Source organism: Eucyclogobius newberryi, unplaced genomic scaffold, assembly GCF_026437365.1.
Source record: "Eucyclogobius newberryi isolate DKJ021-1_F unplaced genomic scaffold, fEucNew1.0.hap1 SCAF_5, whole genome shotgun sequence".
NCBI classification, from domain to species: Eukaryota; Metazoa; Chordata; class Actinopteri; order Gobiiformes; family Gobiidae; genus Eucyclogobius; species Eucyclogobius newberryi.
In genome coordinates, this window is record NW_027316167.1 from 21,088,366 (window position 1) to 21,104,136 (window position 15,771).

At 41.1% G+C, this 15,771-nt stretch overlaps 2 protein-coding genes across 3 annotated transcripts; both read left to right on the forward strand.

The window, feature by feature from the left end:
* The first annotated feature begins 228 nt into the window (after positions 1–228).
* Positions 229–8,223, forward strand: qser1 (glutamine and serine rich 1). 2 transcript variants are annotated; one of them, XM_072465905.1, is made up of 14 exons: positions 229–585; positions 1,106–1,212; positions 1,299–1,436; positions 1,723–4,815; positions 4,931–5,232; positions 5,304–5,420; positions 5,491–5,624; positions 5,712–5,887; positions 5,959–6,096; positions 6,186–6,283; positions 6,381–6,527; positions 6,620–6,715; positions 6,809–6,968; positions 7,984–8,223. In XM_072465905.1, the coding sequence occupies exons 1-13, from the start codon at positions 476–478 to the stop codon at positions 6,947–6,949; spliced, it is 4,797 nt and encodes a 1,598-aa protein (XP_072322006.1). In that variant the 5' UTR covers positions 229–475; the 3' UTR covers positions 6,950–6,968; positions 7,984–8,223. The 2 variants fall into 2 exon arrangements, with proteins under 2 accessions (XP_072322006.1, XP_072322005.1); XM_072465904.1 differs by lacking the exon at positions 7,984–8,223 and having other exon boundaries at positions 6,809–7,734.
* Positions 8,224–9,843: 1,620 nt separating this feature from the next.
* Positions 9,844–15,449, forward strand: depdc7a (DEP domain containing 7, paralog a). Its single transcript, XM_072464692.1, has 9 exons — positions 9,844–9,867; positions 11,779–12,226; positions 13,315–13,442; positions 13,525–13,714; positions 13,850–14,070; positions 14,153–14,295; positions 14,362–14,487; positions 15,041–15,119; positions 15,193–15,449. The coding sequence occupies exons 2-9, from the start codon at positions 11,787–11,789 to the stop codon at positions 15,414–15,416; spliced, it is 1,551 nt and encodes a 516-aa protein (XP_072320793.1). The 5' UTR covers positions 9,844–9,867; positions 11,779–11,786; the 3' UTR covers positions 15,417–15,449.
* The last annotated feature ends 322 nt before the right edge of the window (positions 15,450–15,771 follow it).

Sequence of the window (15,771 nt, forward strand, 5' to 3'; positions counted from 1 at the left end):
TACATTTAAAACCTGTTCTTGGAATCTTGGAAATGTTATGAAATTGAGAAAATTCATTTTTTTTCTCCAAGGTGTTATATATATATTTTAAATAAACTATAGGCCCTACATTTGAGTGGACATTTCTGGCTGTAATGTGCATTTCTGCTGAAACCCCCTCGCGCTGCAGGGCCAGTCTGGATTGGCCACAGTCTGGGATAGGGCCAAATCTACAGGCTTGACTGCGGTGCATTCTGGGAAATATGCTAACATGGACGAAAGCGTGCAGGATTCACTCCATGATCGCTGCTGTTCTCAAAAAAGGGCGACAAACAAAAAGTGACTATTGACGTGAAAGTAGCGCTGAAAGAGTGCGTTCCGCGGGCTTTGTGGACTGTCCGCGGCGCTGACGGGACTGAACCGAGTCCGTCTGAGCGGCTACAATGTGTGTCCAGTGCCTCTCGAAGCTCCGCAGGAGAAGCAGATCTGTAACCGGATGATGGACAGGAACTACCCGTGCTCGAGCTTTGCGGACGCGCTGGCTCCTCCAGCACAAGCCGCAGCTTCTTGGGCCTTTGACCGCGGCACCGCGAGTATCAAGCCAAGGTAAAGACGCGGAGGGCGGGTCACCTTTCCAAGGGAACGTCGGTGACGAAAGGCCTTCCTCTGCTACTTTGTTGTCAGTAACGTTAAAGTAGTGAGAAAGTTGAGTTACCTGTGCGTTTGAGAAACACTTTAGTGCGCGCTCCTGCGGCCGTGATTGTGCTCTTCTTTCAAGTGTTTCCATCTGTGCGGCGCCCACGAAAACAGGACTCCGGCTTTTGCCTGGAGTCGAGCACGTTTAACTCCGCCGTATAAATATAGATCTTCTGTCATAAAACTATAGGCTGCTTTGCTAATTTTGGTCACTTTTCAGTTTGTTTGCAAAGTTAACTGTGCAAAATCTATCCTACACATTTTTCATATTTGCAAAATTAATTTGTCAATAGTTTTTCATTCATTGCAACTTGATAAATTGGCATTATTCACTATGTAGCCTACTTTTGTTATATTTACAACAACAAGAATGTGTGATTCCACAGTGCTCACATTAATAATATTATTCATGTTTCATGTCTTCATTTAGTACCAGTTATGGCACAACACATATCGATACAGAGGTTCTTCCCCGGCAAAGTTACGCTTCCTCCCACCAGCTGCCCAACTACACTACCACACACCTTCCTGCAGCAGGTAAATGAAACCACTGTATATTCATATCAATGGTTTGCTGAAGTTTACTTCTTGCTTTATTACGTGCTTTCTTCTTATTGTTTTAGGAACACTTGACACAAATAGTCATACTTCTGAGACTTCAATCATGAGCTTCTTGTCAGCCATGGAGTCCAGAAGTCTTCAGGCAGGACCTGTTGGTGGCTCACTGCTTCCTCCTTTTAGACCACCATCATGGCCAGCTGGTAACGGTTGTTTTTTTTCAATGCAAAAATAAATAAGAAAAATATTAGATACACTATTATTGAGTCTATTAAAATGTATTACCACTTTTATTTGTATCAATCAAGGTTTATTTTCTTCATACAAAGAGAGCCCAAACCAAATACAGTCTGTGTCTTTATGTGCAACCAAATTTCCGACTAGGGCTGAAATTGCAAATTCAATAATGGAATAGTTAGTTGCATTTCTGACTATGTGTGTATGTTTCTTTTTATTACACTCACGAATGCCTTTGCTTTTTTCCTCCAGGCACTAATTCCACCACAGAGCTATACTTGACTGGTGCCCTGCCGTCTACTGCCACTTTCCCATCTACTGCTGCTCTTATGTCTTATCAACATACCAGTGCCTACCCCACCAGAAGTTGTGTTACAAATTCTCCTCCAGCTCTTCAGGACTTCAGCACTTCCACCAGTGGCCTGTTCCTTTCTCATCACGACCCCCTTCTCCATCTTAAGCCAAGTCAGACCATGCTTCCTGCAGCTTTGGCCTTTTCTACTCCCACTTTAGGCTCCACCTTACCGGTCCAGTCCTCCACGTACCGCTCAGCTCAGGAGTCAGCCCCTCACCTCCTTCAACCCCAGTTCAGCCTCTTGCCTTGTCCGCTATCGACTCCTCATGGACCTACGCAGCAATACGGCGCCACTGTATTTTCTGGTTCTATTGAGAGAGCCCTACAGAGAGAATGTAGTGTGATCAAACACCATCAGAGGCCTTCTTCAAACATCACAGCCACAGAGCAGTCTCCAGATTCCGAGCATACACTACAAGGCTACTTTGGTGCTGTCGATGAAGGGGCAGTATCTTATCCACCTGAACCTTCTCGGCACTCCCCTGTGTCCTGCAACATTTCCACTGGATCAGACTCCTCTCATGGAGTAGTTTCCCAAGCCAAAACTGATTCAGTCACTGAGGCCTACTCAGCCATTTCTGTGCCAAAAGCTAAAGATAACCATCTCAATGATGTAGATAAAGACAGTAATTATAACAATCATGGTTCTCCTGGACAAAAGCAGAATTCTGTGATCGCTAATCAGCAGTCCACACAAATGTCTGGCCTTATAACTTCAAATTCCCAGATTTACATCACTTCACATGCTCAGTCGCAGCCTCCATGTTCTTCTCCTGACAAATTCCCTGCCCCTTCCAGCCAGTCGGGTGGTGTTTCATCCCTCAGTCAGAGCCATGTTTACTCCCGCAGTCAGGAGCAGGAGGCCCAGTACACAGCCCAGGCTCAGGGCATGTGTCAAGAACTTGCTCTCTCTGAAGGTTATGCCACACCCCAATCTCAGGGTACCCCTTTATTGACTTACACATCCCAGTCAGAGGTGCAAGCATCTTTAACGTATCCACACAGTTATGCCCCAGTACAATCGCTTAACTCATCGTTTCCAACCACCTGTATGCAGAGCCTTCCCACTTCAAATTCTCCTCAGGTGTACTCCATGAATCAGACCTCAGGAGAAAAGGTGCAAGAAGCACATAGCAACAAATCTTTGCCCCTTTATTCATTGTCATTGCAACCCTTACAAAATAACATCACAACTTCAGTTCACGACATAAAGCCTTCAACGCAGCACGTCTCGATGTCTGTCAATTTAGCAGACAGCAGTTTGAGCGCTCACAACAACATTATCTATGTTGTCTCCAAGATGGACGACCACCATAAGTTACAAAGTGTTATTCGAAGCAGTTCACGATCTGGTGAGCAGCCAAATGGACTGGGGCATACAAATACAGAACAGGTTAAAGATGAAAGTACAGTTACAGTGGGCCAACAACATGTCCACCAAACCCCTGTCTCTGGGCAGCTACCTTCCAGTATCTCACCTACAGGAGGCAGTGTAGTGTGCTCACCTGCACAAATGAACCTTGAGCAAAAAATACATACTCGACAGATCAGATCATCTGAATCTCATCAACAAAGTCATCATAATTCCATTCAGGGCCTCATTACAGCCAGCCACACTCAGTTCATAACTGTTCCCTGTAATCCAGTCGTTATTGACTCAAATCAGATGATCAGTCACAGTCAGGCCTCATCAAAGGTTTTAGCTGTGTCCGAAATGCAACAGCCCCAAGGCCTGGGTCCAGTTCATGTCCAGTACCTTCAGATGGACAGAGATCTGCTCAGATCGAGCATGGCTGACACTACAAATGAGCAGGGGCACTTTCATGAGCAGACTTCTAGATGCTCTGACTCAAATCATCCTCTTATTTCTAAAGGCCACTATGACCAGACAACAAACCAACAACTGAATGATGCCAAGAACCACTTTGCCCTTAATTCAATTTGCTTTTCTGACTCTGTGTTGGATGAAAGAAATATTTTGTCCAATGTAGATGATATTTTGGCTGCTACAGTTGCAGCATGTGGTGTGCAAGATTTTGTGAAAGCATCTTCTTCTGTTGAGGCTGATAGGTCAAAAGTAAATGCTGCTGATCCAAAACATCAGTTCCAGACTTTAGACATGAGACACATATCACCCATTTTCTCAACAGCACAAGAACTCACAAATGTTTCATCCAGCACTGTTGCCATGGCATCAAATGGATCTCACACAACATCAGGCTGCCATGGATCTTCTGTCCATTTTAACCATAATTCTGAACATCACATAAATGAGCTCAAAGAGAGGTCAGAAAATAACTTTACATATGACATTTCTTCTGGTAATGTACAGCAAGCAAAAGGAAGGACAATATTATGTATGAAAACAGAAGATGGTTTTGTGGAGTGCACTGATGGTGAAGTGGAGAAGAACGGGAAGTCCTTAACCAAACCCGGCGGTGAAGAAGATGCACATGCCAAAACTGCCAGGCGCAGTGGACCAGCGAAGAGGCAAAACTCCAGACCAAGTGATATCTTGCCTCCTGTCGCAACAAATACAGCTGATAGTTGTCCACAGCAGGAAAGAATAAGGCAAAAGATCAGGGAAGTGGAGGAGAAGCAGCCAGAGGTGAAAAATGGATTCATAGGTTCATTTTTGGATTTTCTTAAATCTGACCCCAAACAGCAGTATTCACCCAGTCCCACACGGACGGTCAGTCGGTCAAAGAAGTCTTACAACCCGCCCAAACCACCTGCATGTCCTGTAAATACTTTACCGAATGTTGGGCTGAAACTACAGACTCTAACAACACCTGTGATTCCTCAAGAGAGTCCAGTGGTAAACTCTCATTCAAAACGTTTAGATGAAGAGCTGCAGAGGAACTTGGAGACGCTGCCTTCATTCAGCTCAGATGAGGAGGAAAATACTGGAAAGAATCAGGCTTTAAGGAACAGCATCAGCTCAGTGCTCTCGTCTCTGGATGAATCCTCAGAGAGGAAAATACGAATAGGTAAAGTGGTTTGCTTAAATATATACTCATGATTAGATTATTCAGTTCTATGCATTCTATGCATGATTTTTTTGTTTTTTATCAGCTGACTTTACTAATTGCATTTTTGTTGCAGATAACAGAATTTCCAACTCTATGTTGAAGCCTGAACAGCCAGTCATGGTGCCTGTTACTGTAACGGCCATTTGTCTGCCACAATTGCCTGCCCCTTCACAACAAATGAGCAGTGCCATGAGAACGACCACTGTTGCTGTAGAGAAGTCCTCGGTGACGGCACCTTCACAGTCGGCTGTACAGCTGGCGAGTGTGGCTTTGGAAGGACTCACAGATGATGAACTTTCTGACAGCGGAGGAGAGGGAATGTATCGTGAAAGAGATGAGTTTGTTGTCAGAAATGAGGATATTGACAGCTTGAAGGTGCGCCTGATGGTTATAAAGATACTTTGTAAACTGCTTGTGCTCTATAACTTTACTGTTGCTCTTTCCAGGTCACAATGAAAGCAGGGAGTGAGCCTCCAGCTATTTGGAAGGTCCAAAAGGCTCTGCTGCAGAAGTTTGTGCCCGAGCTACGAGATGGACGAAGAGTTTTTTCAGCCACTAACAGTGTAAGCTATACATTGATACATTGTTATGAATATAATAGATGCTGTTTTAATTATCTATCCCTTTATGCAGTATCTAGGGTACTTTGGAGATGCAAAATCCATGTACAAACGGGTTTACGTGAAGTTTTTGGACACCGTCAATAAGCGAGAGTATGTCAGAGTTTGTAGTAGAAAACCTCGCTGCAAACCTATGACATCTCTAAGGTAGATTTGTTTTCACATTTTCTAAAACGATCATTGGAGCAAAGCAGAAGCTGAATTGTGTGATTGTTTGTTTCTTGCTGTACTCAGAGGTGTGCAGGTTAAAACTCTGCTTGGTTTGACTGCCAATACTTGCACCACCACGACGTGCCAAAAACCCCGACCCAAACAACCCAAGTCGAGAGCAGAGCCACCGCCTAAGAAACGCCGCAAGTGGAAGGAGGAGTTTTCATCTACTCACTCGGACTCATCTGCAGAGGAAGACGGTAAATCTCTTGGCTTAATCTGTTTTTAACATGCCTATTTATTACTGTCTTTTATTTGCAAATGTTTTTAGACCTAAATCCTCCGTTACCCTTTACGTCACGGCTGCTGAACACAAGGACTATGAAGGAGACGTTCAAGGGCTTTGTGGAACTGCTCATTAGCATTGCAGTAGATGAGGATTTGATGACCTCTTTAGAAAGATCGACAGGTGAGAGAAACATTCTTGAGCGATCACATCTTCCTTATACTCGTTGGAAATGGTACACTACAATAAGCACGCTTTGTCAACTGTCACAGATGACTTGCTACTGCCACACTCGAAGAAGGTGGATGGGATGATCACGGACAACAGGAAACGCTTACTTCACAAACGTCCTATTGAAAATATCCTTAAGGTGCCTTTCATTACGTTCAACTAGTATCGAAAAAGCAAAATCCCGCTTCAAATTGGTTGTAAACGATGTGGCATTACAATTGTGTTTGTGTGTGTAGACGGCCCTGGACAGCTTTCCTGAGATCGCCGTGGTGACGGAGTTGAAAAAAGATGGCGAAACTCCAGCCTTTAAAGTTCGTCTCGGTGGAAGGCCCTACAACAAGAAAACAATGAAACCCGACAAGTTGCTTAACAAAATGCCACAGGTAAAAGAATAGATTGAAAGCTGTAACTACTTTGTCGTCCAACAGGGTGTGCTATTTCTTTGTTCTTACTCATGCTCTTTCTGCTGTGGTAGGAGTACTCTGTCGACCAGCAGCAGTCTCAGTGGTTCTCTCTGTACCACTCTTTACAGCATTACAAGTACCACACGTACCTCATGTGTAAGAATGAGGTGAGGCACAGTTCCCGGTACATCACACTCTTTGGCACTCTTCTAGTGAAAATCATTTGCATGTGTTTCTGTGTGCACCCTTCTTGCTGACAGATGGAGTCTCTGCGGGTCCAGGCGGGTGAAATGGGACCGGCTCAGACCGTGCAGAAGTGCCTGCAGAACGGAGCGTGGCTGGAGGGCCTCTTTGATCGCTTTGGAGAGCTAATCAATCAAGTGCAGCAGGTCTGCCGATGATCTTCACTCGTCTAAACCGGTGACTCCAAGATTTCGATCTGATCTGAAAACGTAAAACAAAAACCATGATTGTTTGGACTTGTGGATTCAATATCCCTCTTGCCTTCTTGAGAGTAAATGAGACAAGTTACCCGAATGTAACTTAAAGAACGCAACAGACTTTAAAAACGACTTGTCTCTTTGTAGGGTTTGTAGGAAACATATTTTTAACGTCTGTGTCTTTTGTCTGTTTGTATGTTTAAGTATTTTTTTAAAGAGAAACGTTATAATCCATGGTTGTATATCAAGATAGAAAGCCCTTGGCATAACATGTAGTCACGAGATTAAACAAATTAAAATGCATAAACCTGTCTACAATAGACTTGAGCAGTTCTATATGTAAGATAAATCCTCTTTTTTAATTTAAAGAACAATTTTATATAACCCTGTTGTTTACAGCTTGGAAAATTGCCCTTTTCTGTCTGTAAGAATGATGTACATGTCTGTGTACGGGTGGAATTATGCAAGCTCAGTTCTTTCAACTTCTATCTTCTATAATACATTTTTTTAAGAATAGAATGGAAGGACTGTATTCAATAATATAATTTCATCGTTCATGTAAAGTTGCTTTATTACTCTTGCTCAAATATCCCAATTTAAGCCAAATAGATTTCTATTTACGCTAATATTTTTATACATTTTCACAACAGATTTCTGTGAACCAAGAAATTGGTTTTATGCTATCACTTTGAAATGCAGTTTGTAAATAAAGTCCTGCATGCTTTTCTCGATGCAAGGTGAATGGTTTATTGAATTTGCCGTCTTATGTTTAATCCAAGTAAGTTTTGATGAGATAGTGTTAAAATAGCTTTGTTATAATGGCAAACAGAACAAATTCAAGCATTCAAAATTAACCCAACTTTTATAATCATAGTATTTCACATGAGGTTAACAAAACTGCCCTGTTGTCATTAAGCCATTCCTAAACTTTTGCTGTCGAGTGTACGACTTGGTTTAGTTGAAACTGTTGAACAAAATATGATCTATGCATTCAGACGACACAATTACTGGCAACCTTTCTGAGAAAAACAAAAGTTTCTCTGTGCTGAGGCGACAGTTTGTCAATGAGGAGAGCCACTGTCCTCGCTCTGTTGAAATGGAAAACAAGGAGGCAGACGTCAGGCGGGCATTTCAGATTCCAGCGCAGACACAGCTGTAAGGGATACACAGCTCCGCTTTCTACATCAAAAGCTAATGAATTTTAATGAAGCATTGTGTAAGACGTGGGAGTTCTGTTGAGAGACTTCACGTTTATCAAAGTGCAACTGTAACTTGGATGTTTTCTTCAAAAATAATAACTACATTTGTCTTTTAAAGGTGCTTATGACGTCATTGCTTTGCCTATTATGCTCCAGGCTCCTCAACCAGAAAAGTTACACAGTGCATCTTTAATGAATAAACTAAAAATACATCAAGGTTAAGGTTTCGGTTTGAAGCATGTTACTTTTAGTTTTTTAGTTAGAGGTCACTGTAATCGTTTACCTTCACATATAATAAGCTACATTCTGTCAGTTTAACTCGCATTACCTGTAAGTTTAAACAAAATGGAAAGACTATTGACTTATTTTATCTTGAGCATGTTCCGTGTGTGTTCCTTTTCTCATTTTGCTTCAACAGTTTCAGCCTGTGAGTTCTCCAGTCCACCTGACTCCTGACATGTAGGTCTAGTTCAAGACTTGTTGAACCAGTTCTGCCAAGAATAGTCAAGAGATCATTTCCTCAAGATCCTTGTCTTCACCGAAACAAGGCTGACCAAGATACACACGTACACAAAAGTGAAGTAGTTTTCACTGTAAACATGCGATAGTTGAGTGTGATAATATTTCCTCCCCGCCTTCTTTTTGCTGTCTCTTTCAGCAAGTGGCCGACATTGACTTTGCAGTGTCGGCTTACTGATTTTCCATTGTCAGATTACACTTCAAGAGAGACGCGGGTGTATCGAAGCCACACTATAAAATGTGCATCTCTTCTAGGCACATCTGTGAACCAATGTTTTTCTTTTTCTAATTAAAAGGTAGAAAAGTCATTGGGAGAAACTGCTATTTGGCAACAAAATCAGCATCAGAAAAAGGTGTATTGCCAGAAGGTAAAAAAATAAAAACAAGAATCACAAACTAGGAACTTTCTTTGGCGATAAGGTGCAACATGAAACAACAAAAATAATTGCAAAATATAAAAAAGAAAAGAAAAATTGAGTTTACTAAACAACATAAGATAAGATTACCTTTATTTGTCCCACAATGGGGAGATTCCAGTATTGCAACAGAGATTAGGTACAGAAACAGATAAAGCACAGAAGTATGATAAAAAATATAACTTATTAAAAAAAACTCTAATACTCTTAATAAAAATAACACTTTTATTTCCAACTATAATATGGACAGAAAATATTGCACCAGGATGATTGACATTATAAATTATGAATAAAACTTGTACTAAATTCTTTTGTCAGAGTGCTAATATGTGTTTCTTGTGACTAACTTGTAGATATTCAAGGTATTCAGTGTTGTCTTGCATCCAATTAAGTTACCAAAATGATAACAGCTTTTAGAACACATACTAACACACGCAGTCTTTAATTTGAATGTAGGCGACATTTACAGTGTTGGCATCAAAAGTGAAGTTACCCGCGTGCGTGACCCGCGTGGCTCCTGAGCGCGTCCCTGAGCGCGTCCCTGAGCGCGTCCCGGAGCGCGTCCCGGAGCGCGCGGTGATCGGAGCATGAATAATGGATGTCGTGGGAGGAGACTGTTTCGCACGGGACCGGAGCGAGCTGCGTGCGTCACCCGCGCGCGGACAGACGACCAAAGACATGCATCCAGGCGGTTTGAATGGCGGTCCCTACAATGAGTGAAGTGGGTCTGCTTCTGTGAGATAAGGTAAGATCACGGGCCTTTTTCTGATTCCTCCCTCAGTCAGAATGAGACACAGAACAGGTTAGTTAAGTGAGAAGTGACGCGCGATTGACTGAAACTGTATGAAATGCCACTCAAAGTGTCTCTGCTGCTGCCTCTGTGGGATATTTCAGGACAACTAATTATGAAGAAAACTGGACACAAGTTTGGCAAATGAAGGCAAGCTGGTATTATTAGGACTGTGTCAGTTTGAAGCTTTGGGCCCCTCCTAAATGCGCAAACACAGTTTAGATTCGGTTTAATGGCCTTATAAGTTTCATTGTAGAATAAATGCGTTTGTTTTCTTAAAGCCACACTTGATCATTCTGCCGCCTGTTGTTGGAAATAAAACACCAAAATCTCAAAATCAGGGTCGTAACTTGGGTAGGGATAGGTTACTAGGTTAGGGTATCCTGCAACATGTATTCAAAAGAGCCAATGGTCTCTCTCCTCTCACGTTATATCCTTGGGCTCGATCTGTTAATCTAACTTGACTGAACATGTTTCAAGAACGAAGCCTTCAAGCCATTTTCTTGCATATTTTGCCTTGTGTGAATAACTTTATTTTGACATCTGCAGAAAATCAAGGCTAGTGTTTTTATATATTGCCTGTGATAGTCTGTGTTCACAGGGGACGGTCCCATGTGTTGCTGCTGCTCCCATTGCGAGTATTTACCTCCACTGGTGTGTGCAAACACAAATGGCGGTGTTGTCTTTAGTGGAAATACAGGTCACTCTTAATGCAATAGCTTTGAAGGTTTGCAGAATCAAATCGGTTAAGTGGGATCAAATTTCAGCAAGTGTGAGAGAGAGATTTGCATGTACCTTTAATGAATTTAACTGTAAAATGTAATCCACAGACCCCTGTAGGGACACGGCAGATGGTTCCTTTACTTCAGAATAAAGACTTTATTTGGTAATGGATATATATCTAGACGAGCACCTTTTATTGGATATGCAGCAACACACTGGAATCAGAAATTCAACTTTACACAAAACATGGGCCATGTTTTGTCTAGCATCCTTAAACTTACCTGGTGCTCAAACAGTCTTTGTTTAACCTGGAGGAAGATTGAATTGTCTTTCTCACGATCAACAACAAACAACAAACAACGTGCTGTTTGTGTGCGCGCGTGCATGCACGTGCAGTTTTATTGTAAAGATTCTGTTGTTTTCTTCTTACTTATTGCTGCTCAGAAACACTGCCAACATTTGTTCAGTGTTTCAGGACTGTTTTCTTTGGAAAGCAGTGGTAGACTTGACACCTTTTGCTCTTCTTTCCAATTGTCTGACAGCAAAGGGAGGTGTTTAGCCTTGTAAATCTTTAGTGTATGCAGGATATGTCCACAGTCATACATATTAAAGATAAAAGCAGCTAAAAGCACTAAAATAAGTTTAAATATCTGATCTGGCATCAATAAGTTAAATAGTGTGGATTTCACTCTGTTATCTGAAAGGATAAGTACGTAGCTTGAGAACCAAAACACTAAACAAACAAGTTTGCTTTTGTAACTGTAAATAAATCAATACAAATTGAATTAATAAATCCGTAGCCTACAGTCATAATTTTAGTTGAGCATGTTTAGTTCATGTCTGATGAAATTAAATTAAATTAAAAAATAAACCTATAAGATTATTCCTTTTGAGTGACATTCTCACCTAAAAATGTCCAAATTAAAGTTACAAAGCATTAATGATGTAAACGTGGGTGTGAATTTGGCAGTGAAAGTTTCCTAACATTGAATTGTAGAATAGTAACACAAACCTTGTAATTACATAATTGTAACTATTATACTGAGAGAGAAAATAAGATTGTAATGCATAGTATTCAAATTTGCTGTGTATGTCTGATACCGACTTACTGATTTGATGTAATACTGTGTCTTTCTGCTTCAGGGTGAGACATGGCGATGGCGGGGAAGCCTTTCCGGGCAACCTACATCTGGGGTAGCATTATCTCCAACCTGCACACCCATGTGGAGGTAAAACGACGCAGGCACAACCTGAAGTCCTACCATGACTGCTTCTTGGGCTCGGAGGCTGTAGACGCAGTCCTGACGCACATCACACTCATGCGCTTCTTTGGAGAGGAGGCCGTGCCGCGATATAAAGCTGTTCGTCTGTGCCAGGCCCTCATGGACTCCAGAGTGTTTGAACCAGTTGGGAATAAAGTTGTTTTTGGAAAGGACAAGAAGCAGCCAACCTTTGAGGATAGCAGCTGCAGTTTGTACAGGTTTCTGGGTCCAGGGACCAGCTCGTTAAACCACATGTCGTCAGAGCCCAATGATGGTGGATATGACTCCCCGGGCATCAAACGGAACAAGAATAGTCCAATACGTGAAAGGTACATCTCATTAAGATAATATGGATTACATTAGCCTTTATTGTGTCCATAGGGAAATTTGTCCTGCATTTTACCCATCTTTCAACCAACGCTGCTGTAGCTGCTGTGTCAGGAGCAGCACCCGAGGACACAGACCTTGTGCTTGGCTTGGTCAGGACTACCATAGCAGTTTTGAGTTGTTATACTACTAGTACTACAAGTAGCTATAGTCCTAAAGGTGATGTCATTGGAATGTAGTTGTAGGGGGCTTTAAGAGACATACTGCATTTCCGGAACTATAAGTCGCACTGGAGTATAGGTCGTACCAGCAAAAAAAACATATATAAGTCACACTGGAGTAAAAGTCACATTTTTGAGGGAAATTTATTTGGTCAAATCCAAGACCAAGAACAGACATTTCATCTTGAAATGCACTTTAAAATAATAACAGATTAGAGAACATGGTGAATAGGTGTACGTATGCTAACGCTAACACCTTCAGCTACATGACGCACAGACAATGAACTGTGGTAAGTGTCTGGTATGTTAACGTAACATATTAACAGTTATTCAGATAACTATAGCATAAAGAACATGCTAACAAGTTTACCAAAGCATCAGTATTGCCCATGGATCTATTATGATATTGTATTACCCCAAATCATTAAATCCATTGAATTCTTCCTCGGTGTCACTTCTAAACAACTCTGCAAACTCCTAGAGCGCCCTCCTGCTGTTGTCAGTGTGAAAATAATCAACATGTGAAATGCGGTTGCCAGTGTGAAAATAACGAATATTATCACATATAAGTCACTCTGGAGTATAAGTCGCACCCCGGCCAAAACAATCAAAAAGCATAAGTGCGACTTATAGTCCGGAAAATAAGGTATTCATATTAAATGAATATGTTAGCCACATTAAAACACAAAATGAGAGGTTGTTTGACAACCAGAGCTTGTGTGACTACACAGCAGCCCTTTGATCTATTGTGAGAATGTCTACTAAACCTGAGGCTTGATGTGTGTTTGTGGCCAATTGAAAAGTGAAACTACATGTATTTTGTTGAAGCGCATAGCAATGCTAATTGATGCAATTGTCTGTCTCCTCAGACAAGAGGTGACGCATGGCTTTTTCATGAAGTCAGCGACAGACATGTCACTAGAAGAAGTGCTGGGTAACCTTGACCTGAGCACAAATGTCACACCACAGATGATCGACCTTGGATTATCACAAGACAGTATGACTTTTTAAATGGTCAAATATATTTACAGTATGTATGCTTGAAATATGTCTTATGTTTTTATTGATTTCTGTCTCAGTTATGGATGAGATGTGGCACCAGCAGGCTGTGTTCAGACTGCTGCAGCTCATAGAGCTCCCCCTGTTGGAGAGTTTGTTAGAGGGAAAGGGTCCATCGGAGTCCAAAATGAGCACAAGCAGTGACACAGACGTCACATGCACATCAAGTTACCTCGACAGAGAGGTTCTCAAGGCTTTTAGTGAAGCACAGTAAGTTTTCACATTACAGAATTATACTTAGTTTTTCCATGTGGTGTTAGAATATACCGGTGCACAATATATAAACTTAAGTATCTTAAGGATCAAGACCACCACATCACAGCTGACTGTAGTCCTTTCTCGCAGGGCGGATGATTGGATGTCCGCTGCAGTGGACTGTCTGGAGTTTGTGCCGGATGAGTTAGTGGTAGAGCTGAGCCGTGGTTTGGCTCGCTGTGCTGATGACCTGCTCCAGTGTAAGAAGCTGCTCTATCAAATTTTGGCTCAACATTATGGACACACTCAACAAACACCCCTGTTGAGTAACCACATCTTTGATATCCACTCTGGCATCTCTGAACTTCTTGGTGAGAGGAGTTTTGCTTATTTATTCACACTAGTTGATAATTTAAGAACACTTTTAATCACACTTCCTTTTTTATTTTTCAGTAAATGGAAAGCAGGAACAAGCTCTGGAGGCCCTCCAATTGAGCCTCAAGATCCAGGACTCCCAAAGTAGGGAAGAACTACGCAGACTACTGAGGTTTATGTCCATCGCATCCACATCACAGGAACTTAAACTCCACAAGGAGGTAAAGCAGCACTGCACTCTGCTGTCCAGCCGTGTCCACACCAGCTGAAACATCTCTCCTTTCCAGATTGAAAACAGAATGGCTGTAAAAAGATCTTTCTCAAGTGCCATTGTGTACAGTAGAAGACTGCCTAAAGGCAAAGTGGATCTAATGGTGCTATTTATGATGGATAAACATCACGATTTGTTTAAAGTAAGTAGTAAAAGTAAATGCAACTGGTTCCTTAACAAATATGCAGTGTTGGGAAGTATACTTTGAAAATGTATTTAGTTAGTACAGAATACTGAAGTAAATGTATGTTGTAACTTTGTCTCATCAGAGTACTGTATTCTAAATACTTACACTTGGAGTTAACTAAAATGTAAAAACACAACATAAGATTAAAACTGCTTTGTTTCAACATCAATTATGCATTTATTTCTAAGCTAAAAGAAGCTTTATCACAAATTAGAGAAGGAAAAATTAGCACATGTACTCACTATAAGAGCTGTTTTTAAAAATATTTTTCTCACTAATTCAGTGAAGTTTGAAGCTTAAATTGTGTGCTCAAATACTGCAATATATTCATCCAAATTTAGAAAAGTAACTGTATTCTTAATACGAAAGCGTGGATGTACCGGAACACAGTTACTCAAAATAAGTAATCTGAATACATATTTTTGGTACATGTATTTAGTTACTTCTCAACACTGCAAATACATTAGCTTACCTAAACCTAATTTTAAATGAATGTTCCTTTTACCAGATACCTTTGACTTTACACAAGTTGGTTACAGACAAAATAATTGACATAGTCAAAGGAGAGGATCCAAACAATATGAGTGGTAAGTATCAAAATGCTTTTCTCTTGATCAAATTTACTCTTAAAATGAAATATCGTTTTTCCTGTTTTCACAGATACAACATACTGCAATAGAATAAGCGCTAAAGAATATGCAGAAAATACTCAAAAAAACACAAAAGAAGAACTTTTATCATTGCTACAAACGATCCATGAAAATCCTCACCTCTCAGCCAATGAAAGAAGACGACTGTTGGGGCAGTTTTATAAAGGCCACCCAGAAATATTTGTTCAGTACTTTGGAAACAGATTATCTGCAGTCAATATGTTACTAAGGTGATATTTATATTTATTAATTTATAAAAAATGCTCATACCATTTAAAGATTTATATTTTTCAAAAGACTGTAAAATCCATGTGTAAATGTTGCATACAAGAGGACATTATTGACAAGTGAATCTGTTTGTGACCGAGGAAGATTGTGTCTTTGTGGCAGTAGCCAATAACTTTATAATGAATTTAACGGTGTGATGAGGCGATCCCTGTCCAGGGTGAACCCGTCTAAGGCCCTAAGTCACTGGGAGAGGCTCCAGTCACCCGCGACCCCCGACGGGAAGCGGTGGAACATTAAATTTGTGAAATGAAAGGTTTAATGTTAGAAATGACAAAGTCTTGGTCGCAGTATGCAAACCTTT